At 41.6% G+C, this 27,892-nt stretch overlaps 1 protein-coding gene across 3 annotated transcripts in view; it reads right to left on the bottom strand.

Annotated features, from left to right (window-relative positions):
• Positions 1-27,892, bottom strand: part of arnt2 (aryl-hydrocarbon receptor nuclear translocator 2) — a 64,961-nt gene that overhangs the window by 10,867 nt on the left and 26,202 nt on the right. For 2 of the 3 annotated variants that reach the window (XM_084923280.1, XM_084923266.1), the window contains 10 exons: positions 23,433-23,498; positions 22,931-23,016; positions 16,955-17,031; positions 13,421-13,555; positions 9,325-9,399; positions 5,182-5,333; positions 4,101-4,173; positions 3,576-3,699; positions 2,867-2,969; positions 2,571-2,709 (listed from right to left, as the gene is read on the bottom strand). In XM_084923280.1, the coding sequence (XP_084779406.1) occupies positions 2,571-2,709; positions 2,867-2,969; positions 3,576-3,699; positions 4,101-4,173; positions 5,182-5,333; positions 9,325-9,399; positions 13,421-13,555; positions 16,955-17,031; positions 22,931-23,016; positions 23,433-23,498 (1,030 nt within the window). The remainder of the gene's footprint in view (positions 1-2,570; positions 2,710-2,866; positions 2,970-3,575; positions 3,700-4,100; positions 4,174-5,181; positions 5,334-9,324; positions 9,400-13,420; positions 13,556-16,954; positions 17,032-22,930; positions 23,017-23,432; positions 23,499-27,892) is intronic. The other variant, XM_084923273.1, reaches the window with a different exon arrangement.

The raw sequence follows: 27,892 nt of genomic DNA, 5'->3' as shown, positions 1-27,892 counted from the left end.
AGCAGAGCTACAGATTAAAAATGCCCAAGGCGAAGCGGTCAAAGTCTGGCTGTACTTCACAGCAAAAGATGCAAACTCAGCAGCCTGCAACAAGTGCTTTAAGGTGATACTGTGATACTGTCAAAGGAGGTAACACCTCGAATCTGATGAAACACCTGGCGACGCATAGCGTTTTTTTAAAAGCCGAGAAATGCGCCGTATTTGATAGCTTGCTGCAAGACCTCACACCGAGCACATCTACTGCGGGTGTGGTGCCTGTTATCGACCCGGAGTTAGCAACATCCCCCAAGAACCCGAAGAGCAGAGTCCTGGCCCCTAGCCCTGCCAGAGTAGCAGAAATGATGATGATGCAGCAGCAGACGTTCTTCTCTGCGTGAGTAGCTTAATGTTGTCCGTGTGTAATTTACGTTGAGTAGGCTAACCACGTTATTACATTAATGCATGTAAGGTGAACTAGCAAACATCATCATAGCTACATGCGGCTGTCTTCTTGTTTGATGGCAGGTACTCCCTTCACCCTGGCCAAAAAGGCTAAAATGACCAAAGAAAAAGTGGGAAACAGCTAAACATGAGAGGTTTTTGGACAAAGTTTGTTTTTTCCATTGTTTAAGCACTGCTTCCAGCCAAGAGTGATACCATATATGCCCCATAGCTGCAGAAAAGGCTAACATTGTTATCTTTTTACAAAAAAACAGCTGAACATGAGAGGTTTTTGGACAAAGTTTGTTTTTTCCATTGTTTAAGCACTGCTTCCAGCCAAGAGTGATACCATATATGCCCCATAGCTGCAGAAAAGGCTAACATTGTTATCTTTTTACAAAAAAACAGCTGAACATGAGAGGTTTTTGGACAAAGTTGGTGTTCTCCATTCTTTAAGCACCGGTTTGAGCACCGTTTAAGCACCGGCACCGTTTCAAAAGTACCGGTTTGGTACTGGTATCGGATAAAACCTAAACGATACCCATCCCTAGTTATACAGCATGTTAGCGTGACGGATAGTGTGTTTGTCCTATACGACTTTATCAGTCGTTCAGTTGTTGCGGGGGAAGTTTTGCCCACTTTACAATCTGGCTTCAATTATTTGAAGTTTGGTCCAAAGGTCCAAACACAGCATTTTAATTGGGTTGAGGTCTGAAATTTGACTTTGCCATTGCACCTGAAGTTTTCTTTGGTCCAGCCACTCTGTTATAAATTGGCTGGTCTGCAGATGTCATTTTCATGTTGCATGACCCAAGCTTTAGGCCTCAGGCAGACGGCCTCACATTTGACTCTGGAAACGTGCTCGACTCAATGTCTGCAAGGTGCTACTGTGCTTGACCTGCACCTGCCATGACGTCCAATTATGTTGAGGTCATTAGTATACAGGAACCGATTGTTACACTTGCTGCTGATCAGTTAATCATCTGCCTTTGATTAGCAGCACCTGGCAACTACTTATCCTCTTAATTCTGATGGAAGTAGTGAGACGTGTTTTTTTGTTTTGTTTTTTCTACACACCGCTTCTCCGTTTTGCCACAGTTTTCCTGAAATACATAATGACACAGCGTGACCTTGTGGGATGATATGTAAGTAGCTTATTGTAAGAGCTTCTGTCCGTTTGTTAGCAGTCCCACAGTGTTCAAGGTATCCTGATCAAATTTTATACGATGGAACAGCTCGAGTTGATTTTCTTTTTGGTGAAAATTGGGTCAAAGTCAAGATCACAAACTAGTAAACCTAGTAAAAACTTACTAGGTTTGCATAATTGATTACATGATTGTACTTATATATACTGCATCTTTGATAGGTATTTATATTTTAAGGTATTTGTTCTTATTTAATGTTGTAACTGCCCGGCGACAGGAGATGGCAAATACCTGGTTGTTAAATTTAGAACAAGAGGTCTTTTCTCTCATTAGGTAATACTTTTGATTGTTTCATCCAACAGTGTTTACCTCTTGTATCATCTGGCTGTTTTCTGAGATGCATTTAGAGATGACTGAACAAAGAATTCAGTCCAGTGGAATGACCTGACAAGTGTGGCCGTGCATGTGGAAGACGGATGAGCCTATTAAGAAACATATGCTGCGTGCAAGTCACTTAGCAAGAATGTGAATCAGAGACACAGAATATGGCAACAAGTCCATATGTTAACAAGCACCAGAGATTGGAGTCTGGGGTACAGGAGCAGCACAGGCAATCAGGGAAACAGCTGATTCTAGGTATTTATTTAACTTTAGAAATAAACACTGTGTGTGTGTGTGTGTGTGTGTGTGTGTGTGTGTGTGTGTGTGTGTGTGTGTGTGTGTGTGTGTGTGTGCATTCCATTCTACTGCTAGAAATTCCAGGAACCACAACTATCCATCAGTATAAGAGAGCAGTGTGCTCTATTAGGACAATCCGGTACTATGAGGTCTTTAAAGTGAGGACATTCTGCCTGGTTTCTTAGACGGAGTTCTTAAACTGAGAACTTTGTCTAGTTTAAGGGTTAGTATTTAGTTGTGAGGGTCAATTTTAGCGCACATAGTCACATAATAATAGAGTGTGTGTGTGTGTGTGTGTGTGTGTGTGCATGTCAGAGTGTGTGTTACCTGTCCAGAGAAGGGGGGTCGGTTCCCTGACCACGCTACCTGGCCTGGATTAAGCTGTCTGGAGATCTGAGCTAGATTTTGATTGGCTGAACCTGATGGCTGGATGTCGTTCACACCAGGGACATGGATCACAGAAGAACTGCTTACATAAAAACATGCGTGCACACACACACACACGAAACAAAAAACAGGTAAGTTATACTCCACCTTTCTATGGAGGAATACAGTGCAATTAGAACCAGACGATGTTACCAGTGTTCCCAGTCCAAGGAACATCATGTACCATGAACATGTACCTGAAAGTTTTGCCCGAATGTCCCTGCTGAAAGGGAGAACTCTGGGAATAGAGCTGCTGTCCTCCAGCTGTAGAGGAGGGAACCATCATCTTCTTATCTCCCGCTTCACACATGGACAGGGAACCAAAACAATAGATGATTACACTCTGAAGTTAATAATGGGTTTGCTAAGTATGATGAACCCTCTGCTAACACCTAACTGTGCTGTGCACTTGCAAACTGTCTGCATGTCATTGCCATGAGGCCCTGCATGTATTCAGTTAGTGATGCAGGGGAAAAATAAACAAACGGTGTGTCTGTCTCCCGTTAACAACAGCTTGAGTTTGTCAAGCTGAGAGGCCAGTAGCTTTTTCTAGTTGTCTGCGCAGGTGATTTATCACTGCAACAAATAAGCCGTGTCTCACTGACCAGCAACAGAAATGTGGTCCAGTTTGTCTTGTTAAACAGCAGATGTGTGTGCGTGTGTGGACGGATATTAACATCTTTGTGGGGACCTAAAATTGGAAGTTTACTATAATTGTGGGTCCCCGTGAGTTTGAAAGCATTGTTGAGCCTCAAAATGTTACAATTAGGTTATGGTTAGGTTTAGGGTCAGGGTCAGCGTTAGGCATTCATTTTTGATGGTAGAAAAGCAGCTAGGGAAAGCGTGACATGTCCCCACAAGGATATAAATACGTGTGTGTGTGTGTGTGCGCGCGTGTGTGCCTACAGCCGGAGATGCTGGTGTACATGTCAGCAAAACGTGGATCTCTTTCCTGGGAGAACAGGGCTTCTGTCTTGTCGATGTTTTTTCCAGCCTCATGAACTCCACTGCCAACGCTGGCCACAGGTACCTGAGGGTACAGTTTTGCGTTTCAGGCATGATTTAACCAACAAAAAAAATGCAGTAAACACATATCTCAGGCTGGATGCTGATTGGTTTAAAAGTATATTTAAAAAGAGCAACTGCAACCTAGACAAAATGAAGACAAGCTGCTGAGGTTTCTCTTATCAAACACTGCAGACATTTTAAGAAAAAAGAGCAACGTCAGCAACCATCTCAGTTTGCCTCACTGCTGTCAATGCTTTCAGTCATGTTTGTCACCTCGCAAACAATGGAAACAGGAAGCCACAAATGTCCGATTTTTATGTAAATCCTTTCACATAAAACCCCTCAAAACAGGCAAAAACATCAAAATGTTTCAATAACTGGGTCTAATTACATCGAATCCCAAATTCCAAAGAAGAGGGTTACCTGGGAAAGATCATAAGCAGTCAGTCCATCTCTCTGTTGAACCTCGAGCTCTGCCTGCTGCTGTTGTAGCTGCCTGCAAAGCACCACACAAACAGCTATTAGTCAAAACGTGTCACGTGTCAGCTAGCTATGCAGTAAAATTTGAGTAACCTGTGCCTATGGAGGACAACAGAAAAAGTGGCAGGCCTAAAACAGTATGTGAATTTCAGGTCCTTAATGAAATTCAGCAACAGGACCTTAGAGACACATCTGGCCTTTCAGCTGATCCATCTACTGTTCACTGAATCATAAATTGTGTCAATGGAAAGGTGACCGTCAAGAAGCCATTCTTGACACTAGAGCCATCAGGAGGGGTCATTTTGATCCCATCTTGCAACAAGACGAGGTCAAAATTTTATTAGCAACTTTAAAAACCCTCAAGGTTACATTAGTCATTGTCATTCCTTGAAAAAGTTCATTTGTTTAATCTAGTTTGACATTGCTATTATACAGCCAGCAACCTGCCCAGTTCTCCACACGTTCCTCACACACTCCCTCATTCTGACTCACTCTGATCGGTCTCAAACTTCAACCCGTGACCTATTTGGCCCTGCAGTAATTATTCATGTTTTATCTAACTACATATTTATTTAGCAATCACATCCAGCTAGTTTTGGCTCCTTTTACACATATTTTGTGTCAAAATATGTGTAAACAATAATTTTTTTCCATCCTCCCCAGAATTCACTAATTCATGAGTGAGCACATTTTAGGCTAAGTCATTAAATATGAGAGGATGGGGTTTTAATTTAACAGAGTTAAATACATTTTTAAAATATCAGGGAGTTAAAATGCCCCCTGTAGTGGGTCATAAACATGGGGGGCTCCACAATGGTGCTAGGCATCTTGCCACAATTGATGAATGAAGGCCACAGGCCGAAACACACGGGTCAAGTAATAAAGCTCTTCTTTCACTACCAGTGTTGCTGGAACTTCTAACTCTTTATAGTTCTCCTTTTATCCCCCCACTGTAGCCATTTGGATTGATGGTCTTAATACATTTGAATTATTAGATAAATAGTGGAACACAGAAAGAACATACTTCACATTAGTGTTGGTGCAGATGATGTACTCGATCTCGTCAGAGTATGGGTTCTGAAAGGTGAAACTGCTGGTTCGGATCAGCATCCACTCTCTGTTTTTCATCCGGAAACGATACATCACTGACAGGACCTGACCCTTCAATTTCACCACCTACAGAAGCAAGACAATCACAATTTAATACAGCATTGACCGTGTTTCATCAGGCGAGTTGGTGACAAGTGTGTCAGAAAATCAAAATAATATGACAACAGCTTTTTTTGTGTTTCATCTTAGAACAATTCACTTTAAATTTGCAGTTGAGGGAGTGTGTGGAGTGAGGGAGTGTGAAACATTCATTTATCAAGCATGTAATTATACCATTTTAGCATGCCAGTATTCACCAGGCCAAGAACAAAAGGGGGAACCTATTTATTCCATTTAAGTGCGTCAAGTTGTCAAGGAAATCAGTTTGATCTGGCAGGAGAATGTTAAAATATATCATTTGCAGCTGTTTTAAAATGTCATTTAATAATAAGGTTTTGAGTTGAGATGTCATAGTAGTGCTTTCAGTATGACCCAAGTTTTCTTTCTCTGAGGAAATCACTCGGCCTCTAGTCTGAATAATGAAAGCTCTCCAATTCTTCTCAATGTGAAATGCATCCAAGTTGACTTTGGGATGGAGGAAGGCCAGAGTAGCACAGGATTTGTTTCCACCCCCAACAGACATGGGGAGGAAAGAGGAGACGAAAACATTTTCATCTTGTAAAATCCAGCCATGAAAAACTCAGTGATATGTTGTTGCTTACTGGGGTGTCTCTATCAAAACAAATGCACCACATCACAAAGTGAAATAAATTACATAACCAAAAATAAATGTACCACATGGCTTTATCAATGAGATCGATCAATAAACCACACACTCAAAATCAAATAAAGAAGTTACCAGATATCCCTCCCCCACGTCCCGTCCCTCCTGCCTATTTTATTGGGCACTTAGAGAATTAAACTTTACTTCATTATGTTATTTAATCTGCATGATCTGGTATCCATTTGTCACAAAGCTGATTTTTAAACTTTGGTATGTAAACACAGAAATAAAGTGGAGTGACGTCTTTCTCATTCTGTGGTAGAGAATATGGAAAGACTTTCTTTGATCTTTGGAGGTGATCATTACTGATCTCAGAGTCCTCACCCAATAACTTTGAGCAAAAGGCGCTTCTACCCCGTATTTTGATCATTTATTGAAGTACGTACATCATAAGTACATATACTTGTGAATTACCCTTTTATGTTTGCGTGGTTTCATACATGAAAGTCAACTTGATAATTCTGTCTGATACCTTTTAGATAATTTGACCACAAAAACACCTGCCCAAATGCAGTGTCCGAATGGTGACTGAGATAACAACACTGCCTGTGTGAGAAGGGAGGGAACAATTAAACTTATCCCTTTTGTTCTGCTTATTCGGGGGCTGGTTTGTAGGGGCCTAAGCAGAGAAGGCCGGACTTCCCTCTCCTTAGCCATCTCTTCTAGCTTGTCTGTGGGAACACCAAGGGGTTAACAAGCCAGCCAAGAGATATAGTGTCTCCAACATGTCCTGGGTTTCATTTTTGCTGTTTGGCTGGACCATTCCAGTGTGAGCTGAAGGCCAGCACCTGATGAAACCAACAGAACCATATCAACTGCAAAAAACAGAGGTGAGATTCTGAGACCAACCAAGTGGAAGCCTTCTGCCACTTGGCTATGCCTAGAAATTCTGTCCATTAAAATTATGAACAGAATCGGTGACAAATGGCAGCTTGGCGGAGTCCAACACCCAGTGGGAACGAGTCCGACTTATTGCTGGGAATGCTGACCAAGCTCTTGCAGAGATTGTATAACGGTTGATATATGGCCCATAGCAACAGGCCTAACGTACTCCCGAAGCACCTCCCACAGAATACTTTAAGGGACACTGTAAAATGTCTTCTCCAAGTTCACGACATGCAGACTGGTTGGGCAAATTCCCATACAACCTCAAGTATCTTTGAGAGGCTGAGGAGCTGTTCCAGTGTTACGCGATTTGGACAAAAAGCACATTGTCCCTCCTGTATCTGAGGTTTGACTAACGGACAGACTCTGCTTTCCAGCACCCATGCATAGACTTTCCCAGAGAGGCTGAGGAGTGTGGCCCCCCACTAGTTGGAGCACACCCTCTGGTCCCTGTTATTAAAGATGGGAACCATCGCCCTGTTCTGCCAATCCAAAGGTACCGCCCCAGATCTCCACAGAACATTGCAAAGGCGTGTCAACCAAGACAGCCTTACAACATGCAGTGCCTTCAAGAACTCAGGGTGAACCTCATCCACTCCATGGGCCCTGCCACCAAGGAGTTGTTTTACTGCCTCAGTGACCTCACCCCCAGCGATGGACAAGTCATCCCCCTAGTCCCCAGATGCTGCCTCCTCTATGGAAGATGTGTCAGTGGGATTAAGGAGGTCCACTGCCTGACGAAATCCTCAGTTGAGTTGTGAAGTCTCCCAATAGGACGGCAGAGTCCCCAGGTGGGGCACCCTCAAGCACCCCACTCCGGGACTACAAGAAGGCCGGGTACTCTGAACTGTCATTCAGCACATAAGCACAGGCAGGAAGTCAGGGCCGTTCCCCAACCTGAAGGTAAGAAACCCTATTGTCCACCAGAATAAATGCAAACATACAGGCAGGAAGCCGAGCAGATACCGAGATACCCACCCCAGCCCGCTGCCTCTCACCAAGGGCAACTCCAGACTTGGACAGATTCCAGCCTCTCTCCAGGAGACTCTATCCAGAACCGGGTTCCAGAGTCCAGGTGTGTTGAGGTGAGCCAGACCTTATCTAGCCAGTACCTCTCAACCTCTCAACCAACTAGCTCAGGTTCTTTCCCACCACAGAGGTGACAATTTATGTCCTAATCACTTGTCTCGGTAGCTGGGGATCAGTCCGCCAGGGTCCCCGCCATTGCCAATCACCTGGCATACACTGCACAGACTCCTACAGCGCCTCCAGCTAAGGCCTGGCTCCAGGGCAGGGTAGCAGAATTGTTCCCTTGATTTTTCCACTCATAGCGGTCTTCTGAATCGCTCTTTGTCTTGTCCCTCAGCAAGGACTAATTTGCCATGGGAGAAAGCCCCCCCAACAACATAGCCGCGGGGATCCCTGGTACACGCAATTCTTAGAGGGGCAATTAAGTTTATCAGAAAAGATTTTGTACAAGTAGTACAAACTCATAATACAATCATAGTTTGGAAGTTTGGGATCTTAACCCTGTTGGAGGTATCGTTAGTGGCTTTTCTTAGTATCCAAATCCATGTGTCCATGCATGTGGAATGTTTCCTCTGCATCCATCCACAAATGTGCCCCATAGTAGAGAGCGGTAGTTGGAAAACTTACACTTTGATGTTTTCCAAATTTATGTGAACTATGCACCAATGGGTTAGGCCTAGAACTCTGTTAGAGGCAAAGGTTTTAATCACCAAGTCAAGTTATGATATTCCCCTAGAGTATGTAACCTTTCAGAAAATTAAAGTCACAATCAGTTTTACTTGTGACTGAGAGAAATGAAAAAGTGGTCGACATAAGCACAATACATGATCAGTAAACCCAATCATTCAACCATAGAGATGCCTGCTGAGAGACAGCTTATGGAACACTGTGTCTGTAAAAGAGTTGTTGATGTACTTTGTATTTGTGTGTTACTGGATTTCTCTTCTCCCCATTACTTATCTTAGACTGATCAAGCCTGACCTTTCCTGATCAAGTGTTTGCTATTGTACTTGTGATAGTGATCAGTAACTAAACACCACAACTGCTGTGTTTCATTGTTTGAGCTAAGCTCAAAGGAAACAGGAACACATGGAAAAATCCACAGCAGATGAAAAACTACCTGTTCGTCTAGGAATAAAACATGTTGGATGACTGATGCAGGAAAGAGCTTCATGAATATGATCAATGGATGGATGAGCCTCTAATGACTGCTTCAAAGTAATATCCAAATTTTCTCTATAAATGTATTCAGCTGTGTTTATATCCTCCCTGCCAGCCCAGGTAATCTGATGTAAAAGCTTCTTCTGCTGACGGTGAATGAGTACAGAAAGACGTAACAGACGTGTTAAGTTTAAGGACAAAGCTACAGTGCAGTCTTACCTGTTGAAAACTTTCTCTCAGGTGGCTCTGGTCTTCAGGATGGCAGAACTCCAGAATATCTTTCCCCAGCAGGTCCTGAAGGACAAGACAACAGTCAGTTGTTAGGAGCTTATTCTTGCTTTATCAATTATACCAAATTAATTCGGAGTGTATGCATTTATTTTCCTGGCAGATATTATAGATGTAATTATATTTGAATAAAGTGACTAAAAAGAAAAAATATCAACAACAATATAACAGTTATATTAGAGTGAGATGACCTTCAACAAACAGGATGTGTTTTTGTATCCTAATATAACCAGATAAAACCAGAATAAACAGATGACTCAATTGTATTTCTTAAGTCAGTCAGGAGAAGCAGTCAATAAAAGTCTATACGGGCTAGCAAGCAGTTGTGAAATGAACGTAAATTCTCTGTGTTCTCCTTCTTCCTGTTTGTACTTTTGTAAAACAATTCTCGAGTGTTGTGCTGGGTCACTCATCAATCATCCAGCCATTTATTTTCTTAACCGCTCATCTTCTTCGGTGACATGGCAGGGCTGGAGAATATCCCTGATGTCACTAGGTGAGAAACAGGGTACATCTTCCAGTCCATCCACAAGGCAAACAAAGACAGACAACTGCATACGCTTAGATTCATACATAGGCAATCTCCCTAATTTAAAATAATCAATGAACTTAACAAGGATGCCTTTGGACTGTGGGAGGACTGTGAATGAAAGTTAAAATCTAATGGACACTGTTGGTGACTTACTTATGGAATGCCAGGACTGCCATAATGAATTAATTAAATACACCATTAAATAATTAATTAAGTGTGGCAATAATTAATTAATTTTTTAAACACATTTAATTAATTAATTATTGACTAATTATTAACTAATTATTTATTTATTTCACATTTTAATTAATTATTGCCACATTTAAATAATTATTTAATGGTGTATTTAATTAATTCATTTTGGCACAGTTGACTCCTTCAGGTCTCACCATAAATTTATTTTATCTGTCAACCTCACCCATCAAACTCAGGGGGCGGGGTTAACGCTGATCGAGTCAAAACCATTGCTTTGGCCTGGTGGCCATTGTTTTTAGCACACAACAACCGGCATGTGGAAACTAACAGAACTGAACTTTGAAAAACCCTGTTTGTGTGTCACCAAATACCGTTTTAATATTTTTTTAGCCGAGAATGTAGTGGTTTAATCTTCAGATGTCTGGTCGGTTTGTCAAGATACAGCCTCTTTGCAAAAGTGCTTTGATAATTTCGGAGATGTCTGCCCAGTCTCACGGCAAAGCGTGGGATAGACCCGCTCGCCTCGCAAGCAATCGAGCTGTTATTACCATCGACAAAGCGCAGGCCCCGGTACACAGCTGTAATAACCCCCGCTGACACTGACTTCTTTTACTGACGTTATATTTATCGGGGTTTTATTTCCTGATGTTCTTATGTGTCCTACGTGTTTCAGTCGCCAATTCTGAATTATAGCTAACATTAAAAACATGTTTAAGGAGGAGAGAGAGCAAATAAATTCGATTAACAGCTGATCTTTGGGTTTTTGTTCAGTAATCAGCGTGACCTGTGTATAAACGCATAAAAGAGATAACGTTGGTGTTTCCGTCATGTAGTAACTGTTGGCTTTAACTGTACAAAGGTTGTTCGACACTATGACGCACATACAGACTTCATGATGTTCGGCTAATATTTTTATTGTGAATATTAATCATGAGGGTAAACGGCCCTGTACACCACGGAGCGAGGTCAGCATATCCACGATATCTTCAGCTCTCTGAGTTAACACAGAGTTTCCCAGCTGACTAATCTAACGGTCATCTATGAATATGTCACGGCTCATATCAATATGATTTTACAGAAAATCATCCTTATTACTGCCAACTATTCCAGAGACGTGAACATCTACAGCATAAAGAACACAAAAATATAGCAGTCTAACGCAACACTGTAACAGAGATGAACCGTCAGTTTGTCGCAGATCAAAGTGGAATGAAAGTGATTGGTTGAACAGGTGTCCGTGATCTGTGTTTTCTGCATTTTCATCAGCCTTAGAGACTCAGCAGCAGATTAGAATAACAGTTATACATTTAATAAATCACCAAATGAATCCACGCAAGAAACGAGCAAACCTGTTCCGACAGTTTGAGTTTGTATTCCCTCAGCTGCAGACTCGCTGCTGTTTAAATGTTTGAGAGGAAGATTAGATATAAAGCAAACGTCAAACATAGACTCAGTCTGCCTTCACATTTGATATGAGGCCAGGACGGATAGTGGCTGTGTCCTGTCTTAAGATCATACATGTAAAATTGTTGTCTGACCTGCGTCGATCCAGCCGCTCAGAGTCCGTGGTTACCATGGCTACTGCATAAGCAGCTGTAATGTAAACAGCTTGCACAGCGGGAACCTACCGGTGACATGGGTGTTTATGTTTTTCATTGCAAAAGAACTGTCTGATTGGTTAACTGAAGTTAACTTGGATAAATTATAGTTACGGAGTATCACAGATAAGGCCCACGGAGCTGTGTGACTGTTCACCACTACAGTGAGATAAGTAGGCTATTACTGAAATACACGTGCGATATCATAAACTATGATATAAATAGGGAGGTCCTATTAACATGTTTAGTTTTAAAGGACACCTTCCTGCCTTTGGTCTCATTCATGAGCAGTATTAGTTTTCTTCTAACATCCAGAAGTCTGCACCATGTGTTTCATAGTTTGTAACAAACCTTTGACAGTTAAACATAACATGACCGAAAAAGAAAAAAAAAAAATTAATTAATTAGAAAAAAAAAAATCAACCTCATTTATTTTTAGTTAAGTAAACTCTAAAAATTCTAACAGATCGCTGGTGCTTAGAATACAGTTGAATAACTATTAAAAACCAGATCTCAAAATTCACAGTCAAATCCAAAACACACCAGATAAAGAAAAGTGAATAGTTCAGTCTGACACATGTGCCAGTGAACCATTAAAGGTCTGTAAAACTATGCAGTTATGAAACGTAACTTTAACCTCAGCCAAACCGATTTGCTCAGTTGTAAATAAAACAGCGAAGTAAACGTGACCAGACAGACAAAACCTGAGTGAATGAAGTCCAGCGTTTAACCACTGAGAGCTAAAACTCTCTAAAAAAGCTGTGTGCCGGTGATTGGACATCAGCCGCTGATGAAGCTGGTTCGCCTATAAAGTGCTCTGTAGGCAAACGAGCTCCAGCAGCTCTGCACTCGGGAAAAAACTATATTTACTTATCTTGTGCGGAAAAATGCGCTGACATTGCTTTATATCGAGCACCGGCTGCCCAGTTAAACTGTGACTATCACCAGGTCACGTGGGCGTGTTTCTTGAATTAGCAGCAGGTGTTAAACAGCTGACAGGTGAGGAGGAGGATGCATGCAGGTAAACTGAGGGCCTGTTGAGCTGATCGCTGGTGTCGTGAGAAACACATCAGCTCGTTCTTTATGTTACAGAAGCACAGAGACACAAGACCAGGCGGAAAGAGACGATCGTTCGGTGAAAATGAGAATCTGCGAATGCAACATGTGAAACACAGAAAGTGACATATATGTAAAGAAACCTGTTAATGTAACCCCCCCCCCCCCGTTAAGCTGGAACAGCTGCCCCAAGTCCACACAAGCAATCGATTATCTAGGATCGACCTGTCTTGACTTACTTTGCACGGCAACCAATCAAATGTTAGAGAAGCTGAATGGGCAGCGTTAACCCCGCCCACTTAGTTTGATGGGTGAGGCTGACAGATAAAATTATTTCAAGGAGCGAGATGAAGGGGACAAAAGTGCCAAAATGAATTAAATAAATAAATCATTAAATAATTATTTAAATGTGTCAATAATTAACTAAATACGTCAAGAATTAATTAATTACATGTGTCATAAATATTTATGTAATTAATTATTTCCAATTTTAATTAATTATTTAATGGTGTATTTAATTAATTCATTATGGCAGTCCTGGCGTTCCATACTTACTATGCATTATTTTGCACTGCATAAAACACATTAACAACATGATAACACAACTGTCGTCTTTTTTCATGACATTCATAGTACAAAGTCTGACCTGAGGCTGATAACCAATCACACTGATGCAGCGTGGATCCACAAAAGTGATGACACCATCAGAGTTGTGACGTGACAGGAACTCTGTGGGAACTGACAGGCCATTCATATCCATTGAGACTGGAGAGCTGGTCACCTGAGGAAGCCCCACACACACACATTTAACACCATTTAGGTGTATGAAGAAGAGATTCAAGAAGGTTAATGGGGGGTTATTACAACCTTCTATTTGGTGATCTGACTGCCAAAAGTGGTAAAGAGAAAAACTGTAAGCAATTTGTAGTGTTTCAGTGAAAACACAGAACAAAATATTTATGATTCAATATCAACCACAATTTTGAAAAAACACACTGCGTAAAAGTTACAAATTGATTTACATGTCACTAAGTGAAATAAGTATTTGATCCAATATAACACAGCCAGGACTCTGGCCCCCAAAGATTACAATCAACATTGTACAACAATAAATCGATTACAGATACTCCTGATATCAAATTATTATGTATATACATCAAACTTGATCACAGAATTGATTTCTTTTCCTCTGCACCACCATGGGCAAGACCAAAGAGCCGTCAAAGGACGTCAGGGACAATACTGTAGACCTGCACAACCGCTTGCAGCCATAGCACCCTGAGCACGCCTGAGCTTGTCTGATCTCAGAGGCTAAGCAGGGTCGGGCCTGGTTAGCATTTGGATAGAAACCACCTGGGAATTTCAGGTGCTGTAAACTTGGGGGTGGCTTAGGGGAAAATCCCTGGCTGCTCCAGTCTGCATGCCAAATATGCTCGGGCAAAATATTAACCCAAAGTTGCTCTCCGTATGAATGTTCGATAGGAAAAAGCGGATAGAAACTGCTTGTTTGAATGGGTGAGAAGGTGGCAACTTATTCGTAAATGGAAAAAAACCAACATCAATCGCCTTCAGTCTAGAGCTCCATGCAAAATCATGGCGCATGAGGTGAGGATGATTATAAAGGCAGGTGGGACCACATTCATTAAGAACACTGTTGACAGAGCCTTCAACTTTCAGACCCCTGTGGAACCAGCGTCCAGTTTAGACTGGAGACAGACACCCTCTGCTTTTGAGATTAGAATTTAAACTTTCCCTTTTGATAAAGCCTACAGCTAGGGCTGGATCAGGTGACCCTGAATCCCCATGTTGCTGGTGTCTTCCATGATGCACTGACAAACAAGCTGTGACAGATGGCTGCCCCTCCCTGAGTCTGGTTCTGCCAGAGGCTTCTTCTTGTTTTCCTTCCCAACATTACCAAGTGTTGTTCATAGGGGGTCATTTGAATGTTGGGGTTTTTGTATGTGTCATTGTAAGGTCTTAAAACATAAAATGTCTTGAGGCAACTGTTGTGATTTCGTGCTATGCAAATAAAATTGGATTGAATCATAATGTTGCAGTGTCTGCAAATTCCCCAGTCTCAAGAAGGCACATGAACAGGCCTGTCTTAAGTTTGCCAGTGAACATCTACATGAGTCAGAGAAGGCTTCGGAGAAAGGGCTGTGGTCAGATGAAAGAAAAATCTAGCTCTAACTCGACCTGCCATGTTTGGAGGACAAGAAATGCTGAGTATGATTCAAAGAACACCATCGCCATAGCCAAACCCGGAGGTGGGAAACATGATGCTTTGGGGTCGTTTTTCTGCTAGAGGTCTTCATTGCATTAAGGGGCCAATGAACGGGGACATGTACCTTAAAACGCTGGACGAGAAACTCCTTCCCTCAGCCAGAACACTGAAGATGAGTCGTGCATGGTCTTCCAGCATGATAATGACCCAAAACATACTGTCTATACAACATAGAAATGGCTAAAGAAGAACCATAATGTCAAGCAGTGGGCTAGCCAGTTTCCAGACCTCACTATAGAAAATCTGTGGCGGGAGCTGAAGTTTTGAGCTTCCGTTTGGCAGCCAAGAAATCTAAGTGACTTCAAGAGTTCCTGTTAAGAGGAGTCCAAATCAATCCTAAAATGTGTGTGGCGTGGTGCGGTTTGTGGCTCAGCTGGTTGGGTTCAGCGTGTGGTGTCAGGGAAGGCTGTTTGGCAGCCGGTCATCATGAGCCAATCATACCTCCCGTATTTTAGGAGGACGGCAGAACCTGGAAGGGAGGTGAACTTGAGGAGCAGAAGCAGACAGCGAGAGCGAATGAAACAAGGTTGCAGTGAGTGGCTGGAAAGCTGCTCCATGATGAGTACTGGTATCCAAGCAACCTTAAATAAAGTGTCACATTGGTCAGAGCTTAAGGGCAATGGGCCGTATGTCCACAAACATCTTACTGCTGGGCTTGCCAACAAAGGTTTCTCCACCAAGTACTTCGTCATGCTTCGTTTGGGGATCAAATACTTCACACAGTGAGATGCAAATCAATTTATAAATTCTATGTAATGTGTTTATTCTGACTGATATTCTGTCTCTCTTCATAGCTATTGTTTGATACTAGGGATGTGCTTAACTAATTGTTACTGTCACTAGTCGGTACCAAATCTACTATATGTTTAATCTAATTGTTTTATATTTAATTGATGCCCAGTGTCGGAAAAATGAGATTGCAGATAAGAAATGGCTCTCCCTTAGCGATAGGGTGAGGAGTTCAATCATTCAGGAGTCGTTGCTCCTCCACATTGAAAGGAGCCAGTTAAGGCAGGTGCCTCCTGGGTAAGGTGTTCAGACCAGGGAGGTCCTATCGGGAGGGGACCCCGGAGTAGACCCAGGACTCAGTGGAGAGAATATAGCTATCGCATGCCTGGGAACGCCTCGACAATACAATACAATATAATATTAAATATAATGTAAACATCTCCCATAAATGAGGATGCTACGGCAATTCAATGAGAATTTAAAATAACCCCTAAAAAAAACTAATGTATTTCACTGTACATTCATTTTAAGTTATTGGTCTAATCAACATTGTTTGCCTCGTTGAATACGAAAGACAATTATATATTTCATGGCGCTGGAAATACCTCCTCTCGCTCACTGCTCTCCTCTCTGTTTGCTTCTTGTTTTTGTGCCTGAGTAAATGTGAGACATGTACACCTGAAGTCCATCAACTCATCTATCCCAGTTCTCTTTACATTGGATCACTCTTCCCACTGCTGAGTTACAAATACTAAAGCTATGCTAACACACACCTGTGATAAAGCTCTCGGCACACATCTTGCAGTTATTCATTCAACAGATCATTGGAGAATTTTATGCATGCTACACATTTACATGGTCTGCCACTTTCTGAACGCTTTACAACAATATCACTTATAGTTGCAGAATAATCAAGGAGGGAAGAGTCCTATTCATCTTACAGTAACTCGCTCAAATTAAGTGAGCTTTTCAGAACAAACCATTCTTTCAAAAATTTCTAATCCAGACTCTACAGCTAGGTGCTTGATTTTATACACCTGAGGAACTGAAAACACTGGTATTCAAAGACTGAGATGTTCTGTCCATATGGAATACATAAAAAACACACAAACACAGCCATTCCTTCCATTTTATCAAAGTGTTTAAATTGCTTGTGTCACCACACACCTGCAGTCTTCCAATAGCCACTAGGCAGTACTTTCCAGTCTGGCCCGCCTCTGTGTCTTCTTCTGGTATAGTCATACCTGAGCACAAGAGAAAGAAAAAGAGCAAGGTGTGAAACAGAATGTGTGTTTTTTGTCAAGTACTGACAGATCCTTCTGTGGGAAGTGTTTACTCAGGAGAAGAGATTTTTCAGTCAAACAGATTTGCTCTGAAGGCTTAGAAGTGGTGATATTAAGCCCTTTCTGTCAACAGTCATCATGGGAAATGTCTCTGCCAACTTAAAGTGATGTGCTGGAGATATTGGTTGAGACTTAGTATACTGTGAGTGCAGTCTCATATGTTTTACTGAAACATGGTTGAATCATCGCCCGACTCCAATGTGGATCTAACTGGTTTCACCCTTATACTGTATGATAATGTCAAAGATTGTCTGCAACTAAACTCCCAGTCAGGAAACGGACACCTGATGCTACTGAAGCTCTGAGGGCGCCTGCTCTGAACGTGCTAGTGGAAACAGATAGATTGACATGAACTTCTGTAGACACACAATCATACCCACAAAGACTGTATGCTGTTTCCACAATAACAAACTAGTGACATGAAGGCAATTTTCAACCAGAAAAGGGTAACGTTTAGAGATGGATGGGGAATCCGTGCCATCTCTGGCTTCAACAAAAAGAAAAGAGCCATTTAAGGAGCTGATGGACTCAACCAGTTCTTCAACGGATTTGACTATATGGTCACACCCAGTCCCACTGCTTCTCCTCCTCCTTGCATTTCTAATATGGATCAGGTACTTCCCCTCTCACACCTGTGCCTCTTTTACGTCACAGAGGCATGGGTGAGACTGGAGCTAGGAAGCCTATGCTCTGGGAAGGCTGATGGCCCAGAGGGTGTGTTCAAAGCTGCTTGAGGACTGTGCTTCCCCCCCTAACCGTGTCTACTTCTCAACAGGATCTTCAATCTGAGTCGACACTGTGGAAGCATCCTGTATTCTGCCAGTACCAGTGTCCACTTGAACTGAACGACTACAGATCAGTGGCCCTTACATGGCACATCATGAAATTCTTCCTCATCTGGGGGCATTTGGAGCTGATGTGAGAGTTATGTTCTTTGATTTTAGTGCTTTTAATACCATCCAACTAAATATGCTCAAAAACAAGCACACAGACACGGGACTGTATTCCTCTGTTTCCTGGATTACAGATTAGCTGGCAGGAAAGCCATAGTTTGTCAGGTTGGCTAACTGTGTTTCACCCACTAAAACCTTTGGTTTTTAATCCTCATACAAAGAGCAGATGAGCTACGTCAGACATATAAATTTCCCTTTTTAGTCTTAAACACTTATTTTTAAATTTGCTTCCTGAAAATTCAAGCAGTGAGAAGTAATCTACTGGCTGACATCCAGTCCGTCATTAATCATAAACCCCAAAATGCCCAGACTGGATCAAGGAAGCCCTTTCAGCTTTTCTAATGCATGCACTTTGTGATAGCCAGTTATGGACATTAGCTATAATATCCTGGATCAGCCAGCGCTACCATTGTTCACTACTATTTTGCTGTGTCAGCACATTTTAAATGTTCTCTGATGCTTTAACCCCAATCATAACTAACCAATCATAAGATGACCTTTAAAACATTGTTTTCCATTTCTGCAAACGCCACATGTGTGGATGGGCTGAGATGTTTTGACTGAAATCTGTTCAAGTGAAGCCTTTCATGTCACGTCATAATCCCAGTTAAAAACAGAAGTTAGACCACAAAAAGGCAAAAATAAAGAAGTTAAATCAATTCCTCCTTAATTTTTGCCAGAAGTTTGCAAATTTGGCTTCTATTTAACACCAGCTTAAAACTGACTTCAGTAACCTCCACATTTACTTCCTGACAGATGCATATGACAGTTTTGCTCTTGTTTACTTGGACACAGACAGTGCAGCACAATGGTGAGCAGTATGTTCTCAAAGGAAGAGGGTCCTGGGAGAAGCAGTATACAATAAACCTGCCTATTAACTATATGCTTAAATATGCAAGACTGTATGTAACACTAAGAATGCACCATGTAAATGCCATTCCATTCACTGATGAATGAACTTTGTACTGTGGGATGAAGCCAAAATACCTTTGGCAGCAGGAAATATAAATGCACAGACAGACAAAAATTCAAGTTCCAAATAAGACAATGACTTCATCGTCATCTGTGGCTACATTTCTCAATGTTCAGCCAACACCAAATGCACGCTCATTAAAGTGGAACTGTGCGTGTCTGGACTTTTCATAGCGTGTCTCTCTGTTATCCATCTGAAATTTATAAGCGTCTGTATGTCGCTTGATACCCGATGTATTGTGTCCAGAACATTCCAAAGGAGTATTTTTAGCTCAAGGAAGTGAGACCATATGTCCCTGATTGCAAAACACATGTGGAATTATTCCAGTGTGGCCTAAGAACCCTGGGAGGAATTTTGTTGTTTTTATTTGGTGTTGCTCAGTCGCATCGCTCTACTTTGTCACATCATCAATTTAGACACCTGGTTTGAGACCAAGGCAGCATACCACGCACGTGCGTGTTACATTGTAAATACGGGCTTTTCCCCTCATGATAACATACGGTAATACAGCTGTAAGAAATTTGATTTATGAACAAATTTCATATAAATCATACACGGAGTTCGACCAACATTTAGGAGAAGCAGAATTGTTTTTAGCTGGATTGATTTTTTAAAACTCCTATATAAACTTTTGTGTCTTTGTCAATCTTCCTTTGCCTCTTAAAAATTACCACTGGCTTACAAAAGTTCAAATAAGTGGTAAAAAAGGCAGCTCTTAGATAAAATAGCTGGGCGACAGTTATTTTATCTGTAAGAGGCATTTACTTAAAACTGGGGGTCCAAAGAAAGTGGTTCATCTTCAGTTTGAAAAATGTTTACCCAACCGTTTTATATAAAAGATGGACACAGCCATGTTAGCCTTCAGGTGAACACTTTGACTTTTGCCGTCTTGGTATTTTGAAACTAGTTGCAAGGAATGAGCAGCGATTCTCTTTTAATGCTCGCTTGGCATCGGACCCAAACCTTCTGGCATCACCAGTGGTAGTTCCTCCACGGTAGGTCCGTAAATGCCATGTACATGTAAAGACCAGTCATCTGAAAGACGTGCACCTCAAAGGTTTTCTGTTTTCAGACTTTATATTTTTACATTTTGTGTGTGTGTCATGTTGAGGAGAAGGCCCTTATTTTTAACCATCAATCGAGCTTCTGTTTTTGTTTCCCCGCTGCTATTGAAGCTTCGCAATATTAGCTACGACTATCACTGGATCCTCTCAGGGGAACACTGAGTTTAAAGACAGGTTAACAACATCACTTGCCCAGCTGCAGTTAGCAATCTTCAAAGAGATGGTTAACACTCCTCCTTCATCTTTGGCAGTTTTCAGAGAGCCGGGGCTACATGGTAGGCACTTCAGACAAAGATCCATCCGAAAACATAATGTACAAAATTAACTTCATGATGTATTCAATAAGGCTTGAAATTAGTGAATGAGGAAGACCATCAACTTATAACAGCAGTGTTTACACGTTTACACAGTCAGGACACCAAAGACAATTTTCAAATTCACACTTTTACACAGCCTGATTTCATTTGAAACCAGATGACTTGCCCCTTGCTGTCTGTTAGAATCAAGGTTTCGACATGAAGCACTTCATGTTATAAAGGACAATTCACACTATGGGGCCCTGCTCTCAAAAACTGACACAGAAGTAACACTGTCTGTATTGGATTTAAGAAAGAAGTGCTTAAAGTTAGTTTTTAAAACATGTCTAGTGCCATCTTGTGCCAGTACAAAGCGTGACATCACTGGCTGGTTGATTGGCTGGTTGTGGGCAACCAACCAAGGTGCAATCTCCTCAACAATCGAACCGGTCAAGTGTCTTTTGATGTTACGGCACATGCTTGAAAAAAAGGCCAGACATGAAAGAACATATGATTGCCTTTATGGGGAAGATCTTTGAGGCAGGGCATGCTGAACCAGCCCCACCACCCACTGGTGAACAACAGTGCTGGTATTTTCCAATCTTTGGAGTTTATTATCTGCGTAAACCAGGCCAAGTACAAGTAGTGCTCAACTCCAGCGCTAAGCACGATGGTGTCTCCCTTAATAACATCCTGTTGAGTGGAACCAACTTAAATACACTTTGGCACTTTTAAACTGACAGTTTTACCTTTTTTGTCTTCCAAGAGGAGAAGCCTTTGACCTGTGGGGGTATTTTTTCCACAGTCAAGCACAGCAGCACAAACAGCATATTTGATCTTTCGGGATTTGCGACCCCAACAGCAGTACAGGACTAGGCGATATTCAGGGAGCTGTGCACTGTGCGAATGGACCCCAACACCAACTAAAACGTGACACAGTGAAAGAAAAAAAACCCTCAAAAGATTATGTGTATGTCCTCAGAACAAAGTTAAGAAATGTTCTAATTTACACCGAGGAGAACATAAAACAAAACTCATATATTCCCTCAGTTGCGGTCCACATATGCTCCAGTGCAATTAATACATAAATAAGGCTCAAATATGGATCTGATGATGGATCTGCAGCTTCACTGCATATTCAGTGTGGTAGCTGTTTGTTCATCCACCATCTGCCACTGGGCAAGTGCTATCTAACAGAAATGGTTATGGACTGAGTTGGTAATGAGGGTCATTTACTTTAATCAGCCGTGTATATCTGACATTTTTGACTGTGCTTAATGGTTTCACTAATTGGTTTTACTTTGCGGTTTACTGGGCTTACTTTTTGACTGTCTTTTACAGCTGACTTTTAAAAAAGTAGGCTGTTGCCTGTTGTGATATCACGTCGCTCTTAATTTTTGCCATACAGAATTATGCAGTTGAAAATATCTGGAACTGCTTCTGTTTGTAAAACACCATCAGTAGTAAGAGCTGACTGAAGCTGTAAAGTTTCAGTTTCAGTGTAAGTAAATGTTACTACTTCTGATCAACAATGTCCTCGTCTTTTGAGCCTTGGTATGTGTTTGTAGGGTTTCATAATAAGTAACGCTATTGCTCATCTCACTCGTGTCTGCGGCCACATACAGCATACCCAAGCCTTTGTGGACATGATGCTGATCCTCATGTTTTCATGTGTTTCAACTTAATCTGAAGTGGCTCTAACTCTGTTCCAACCACAGGATTGGCTCGGTCCTGCTCTCACTGGCGTTGGACTTTTGTGTTGTCTGTCAGAACACAGACAGAATGATTTGTACTGACTTTATATTGGGCATCGCTCATTTCTATCAAAGAAAATCTATTTTGCAATAATTAAGTTTAACATTTTGTCCCCCAGTCCAGCTGAGCTGTATAGCACATCTTCCTGAGTATGTATCATTATGGCTGGCTGTGACTCACCCAGGTAGAGCAGCTCATCTGCTAATTAAAAGGTCACTTGTTCATTCACCAACAGATGGAACTACAACCCTGTTTCCAGTCTGCATGCCAAAGTATTCCTGGGCAAGATACTGAACCCTGAGTGGCTCCTGATGTGTTCATCCGAGTGTGAATGGGTCAATAACATGTTGTATAAAGCACTTTGAGGGCTAAGGTAAAGTAGAAAAACACTGCATAAGAACCTTTTACCATTTACAGTGAGAGTGAGAAAGGGAGGCTAAGACACGCAAGCTTGTTCTTATTGTAAACACCCAACTGTCCGCTGGGAACCCCATCAGCCAAAAGACACAGTACAACACCACTCCAGCTGTCAAAGACTTGAGAAGATGTAATGTTTCCTTTGGAGTGTATTTGAACATGAACTTGACAGGAAAAAAAAGTCTTTTGTCATAAGACACCAAGAAACTGTTTGAACTCTGTAGATACAGAGATACAGCTAGACTGAAGTCTTGATCCAGAGCTCAGCAGAGGCCACCACCAGATCTCACTTACAGGAACTCTCAGTTTAAGTATGATATGTATGAGTGTGCTCTTGTTTACCTGCAGGGGGCCAGGCTTTGATGTAGCCAGTGCAATGCACCACAGAGTACTGAGCCTCTCCTTCTTTTGAGGGCCCGAGGCCATTCCTGACAAAGAAGGGAAAAAACCAAAACAAGCATGTTAGCAACACAGACAGCGGTTTCATTTTGCCGTTGAAAGAAACACGTTTTACACTTAAAAATGAATACAACATAATGATGAAATGAGAAGAGAATTTCTGATATAACTTTTTAGTTCCTTAAAAATGTACCCACAACTCGGAGTATCAGGTTGCTTTGGTGGAAATATGATTACACTGTTGTATTTAAATCTTTAGTACAAGAAGAACTCGAAGTCTCTGACTCTGTTAAAATAAAAGTTCCTTTTTAGGAAAATATTTAGTGTATAAAGGTTTAGTTGGTAACAGCTACAAAGCTTAGTGTTTATATTCCATTTAACCCCAGAAAAATCAGGAGTTACGCCTGGATCACAACCATGGCTGCCATTAAAGCCTTAAACATACCTGTATCGCTTTCTCATGTTAGCCAGGCGGTTTAAGGAGATGTGATCCAGAGGAGCACTGCCACATCTACACACAAACACACAACACAGACAACAGTATTACAGAACTGCAACAGAACAAAGTGTGCACATCTTGAACTACAGATACCAAAATGAGACAGTTACAGAGAACTCACTACTCACAGCGCTGTCAAATAATTCATCCATTGAAACATTTGTATGCTGATCGTTGACTATTTAAAATATTAAGCATTTGTTTAAACTCAGAGAAACAAGCTCCTTCAAATGTAGCTCATTGTGGAGCTGATTCCATGCGTAAGTACTCCAACTGAGTGCAAACCATTGGCACCAGATTTTGTGAACGCATGCTGTAAGATCACATATTGGAAGACAAAAGTCTTTTCAAGAATCATCAGTCAAAATTCTGAAGTATTTATATTTCAATACTAAATCAATCTTCAAACCAAGGAAAATTCAATTAATTTCATTTAGTGTTGGAAACATTGGAAACTAATTTAGAACTGCATAAAGTTTGCTGAACAGTATCAAAGGATTGTTGGAGCTGATGAAGTGCCTGCTGAGGTGTGGAACCAACAGAATACATCACAGTGTCATCGGCATAAAAATGGAAATTGATACTTCTTGATGGCCCAGAACTGATCCCTGGGGAACACCTTTAACCACACCAAGGAAAGTACTGCCTTCAGCCTTCACACACTGAGGTATGTTGTATATTTTTCAAACCACTCAACCACCTGTTCTGTCAGTCCAACACTGATATGTTTTTGCTTTAATAGCGCATGAGCGTCAAAAGCCTTCCCAAATAATTATTCTGTCACAAGACAAAGCCCATGCAGGCCCACGCCGAAAATTTGCACAATCACATATTACCACCACAATAAAGAAGAAGAAGGAAAACAAAACAAAAAACAGTGCACGGTAAATGGACTGATTCTGATATAGGGAGTTTTTACTGTCCTTCAAAGCCCTGTAGACCAGCGGTCTCCAACCTTTTTTGCGCCACGGACCGGTTTATGCCCGACAATATTTTCACGGACCGGCCTTTAAGGTGTCGCGGATAAATACAACAAAATAAAACTAGTACCGGTACCGAAAAAAAGAAGATTTATTCATAACACACGTGAAAAGACCCAGGAAAACCGAGTAAACGATAAAAACGATAACAAAATAACGCTGAAAACCGATAAAAACCCTGAAAACCATACATTTCACACCTGAGCCTCAACTCTTGCGGCCCGGTACCAAACGACTCACGGCCCGGTACCGGTCCGAGGCCCGGGGGTTGGGGACCGCTGCTGTATACAATATGCCTTCAGTCCAGTGGTTTTTATGCTCGCCACGTCGCTTGCGTCCCAAGATGATTTTCACATCACATTCTGTGTCACGAGACAATCTTTGTGGTGCATCGGCCGGTCGTGCACATCTTAAATTTCATAACTTGGTGCTTTGTGCCGCGGCCGATGCAGCTGGGTTGAAGACACGAGCGTACTATCATGCCAGTTTTTACCGCCACTTTAATAGTAATCCTACACAGAAGCTACACTGACACACAAAAAGAGATGTTGCAAACTTGATTTTGTGAAAGCGTTAACTTCTTCGTTTGGCACGATATTGTCTGATTGGCGACACCTATCGTTTAGGAGCGGCTTTATACAGTGCAGCTAATATAGTGCAGCGGATTGACTGCATCTGAGCGATGAAGGCACCGCAGAGAGCAAGAGTGAAGCGACTATTGTGAGGGTATATTAGCAGCTTCAGTCACCTTTTTAGACTTATTCATACAAGCACTTTTTCTATGCTTTCCTAAGGTGTTCTCTAATATCTACACACATTCATACTCCAATGTATCGGAGAGCAACTTGGGGTTAGTATATTGTCCAAGTTAGGGATCGAACCGCCAGCATCCAATCAGTAGACGACCCACTCTACCACCTGAGCTACAGCAAGCATGATGAACTGAGAGTTCAGCAGCGCCATATCCAACATGTAACATCTGTGTTATCTGACAGATGGCATATTTTGCACATCTTTGGGCACACAATATACCACTTTCGGATTACCAATATTTTGCAGGTGGATTTCCTACAATAAAATATTTCTATCATCATGGTAGTGCCCTTTTCCATCCATATGACCGTCCGCATGATTCCTTTTTAACCTTCAGTAGATTCTACTTCCTGCTGTGAAAGGACTGTGTCTGTCATCTGCAGCGATTTAAGCCTAGCCTTCTCTTGCAGACATGGACAGATGGAAAGTCCAAGCAGTCATTCCTGTTATATCTTTTTCAGTCCACTTGAAGTCTAGGGGCATGTGCAGGATTGTAATGTAATGTGAATTCTCTGTGGAGACGTTCACTGTCTGACGATGACGTCTGACCTTAGCAGACTTGTGGATACAGAAAGGCTTCAGAATTCAGTGTCTTGTCCAGTGAGTCTGATCTATGTGGAGATGCTTCTGACACTGTGGTTGGTGGACGGCCCATTCCACTAACTAAGCCACAGAAGCTCAAATCACCAAATAAGGGAAAGCGTTTTGAAATGTGGACATAATGAAGATGACACTACTACCATTTAACAACTAAATTGATATTTGCCTCAAAGGTGTTGCAAATGTGTAAGATATGATCCACAAGTGTAAACTAAGATTTGTGTGTATTTATTCAGCTTTGGATGGAAAATAGTTTGTTAAACAGTTTTGTCGTCAGATTGCTTCATATTTCTGTGTGGATTGAAGCACAACTTCATTAGTCTTTGAAAGTTACCTACAAATTATTGTACACATTTGTAAAGTTTATGCTTGTACATCATCTCACACACATTTGCAACACTTCTGAGGCAAATTTCTCTCCATAGGTTAGTTTTTTGGGTGAACATTACATAAACAAGACTCAATCTAATAAAGGCTCCACAGAAATGTTAGCCTGGTGAGCGTGCTGTGTTCTCCTTTAGTGCTGTTTCTGCATGTGTCACAGAGGGGATGCATTTCAGTGTTTCCAGCATGCTGTTTGAATTATGAAGAGCCAGAATAGCAACAGGAAAAAAGTCATCTCGACAGATTTCTGAGAATATAACACACTGAGTTCCGTGCAACTCTCAGGCCTTTGTGACAGATCCAGACCAAACAAGCTAAGAGCACACTCTGGCAATAACAAAAACAGCATGTTAGGGGAAAAATGGAAAAGGTGAGGCTTTTCCAAGCTCTCAAAGGAGTCAGTGCTGCTTTCATGTCATTTCTGCCAAAGGGTAATGAGGGCTGTGGAGTCACATCCTGACACAGAGAAAAAGACAAATTTAGAAACAAACTGGATTTGCAAAGGGTCTGAAGCGATGGAGTGGAGAGAATATACACAGAGGGAAATTCTAATGATCTGTGAAGTATACAGAACATCAGCCACCTGGCAAGAAAACTCTGTGAGACAACATTTCTAGTAATATTACTTAAGGATAAAACGGCATATAGCCTGAGGATATGTGGTGTGAAAAAGGTTATTTAAAAATCAGGTATGAGCCATATATTGGATTTTTCTTTTGTGGCATTTAGAAGCCTGGTGAGTGCACTTTCACAGCTGACTAGGTACAAATCTAATGTTACAGAATAAGAATCAACAAGTCATCACTGTAAAATACCTTATCGACAAAATATACTCACACTTCGAAGACTTGATTTAAACCCACTGTATCCTAATCTTAGTAAAGTCAGGATATGTTAACAACGTGTCAAACTCAAGGCCCGCGGGCCACATCCGACCCGGCGGACATTTATATCCGGCCCACGAGACCATTTTATAAAGATTTATTATTATTGTTATGTATGGCCCGGCGATATGAGGCGCTAATAACAGACAAACAACAGATCCCATAATGCAGCGCTGCAGCCTCCTTGCTGAACGCTAGGCTACCTGGGAACATTCCCGCGTCAATCAAGTCAAACTTCTGTTATTGTGAAGCTCGCCGCTCACAATGGTGGAGAGAAAAGTTGACTCTGAAAAAAGAGCCTTTCAGCACCGGTGGGAGACTGAATATATGTTTACAGACATGCTGGTAAACCCGTGTGTCTTATTAGTGGAGCTAATGTGGCTGTAATGAAGGAATTTAATTAAGACGGCACTACGAGACAAAACGTCAGGATAAGCTGAAAAACCTAAATGCAGAAACTACAGAAAGTAGAAGAGCTAAAGAAGAATCTGACATTTCAGCAGACGTTTGTCACCAGAGCAAAATCACAAAGTGAAGCTGTTGTGAGTTTTATTGTAGCAGAGGAGCCAAATGAGCCCGGTACCACTCTGAAGAGCTGCAGGATGAAGCTGTGGACGTCTTGTGTCCAGACAAAATGCAGATTTTAGCAAATGTGAGCCTGAGCAGAAATACGATTGCTGATCGGTTTGTGAGATGGCCACTGATTTAAGAACACAGCTGTGTGAAAGAAGCAAAGACTTTACTG

The sequence above is a fragment of the Perissodus microlepis genome, chromosome 1 (genome assembly GCF_051167445.1).
Source record: "Perissodus microlepis isolate ML-2025 ecotype Zambia chromosome 1, ASM5116744v1, whole genome shotgun sequence".
Classification (NCBI taxonomy): domain Eukaryota; kingdom Metazoa; phylum Chordata; class Actinopteri; order Cichliformes; family Cichlidae; genus Perissodus; species Perissodus microlepis.
This window is presented reverse-complemented; position numbering and strand designations above follow the sequence as displayed.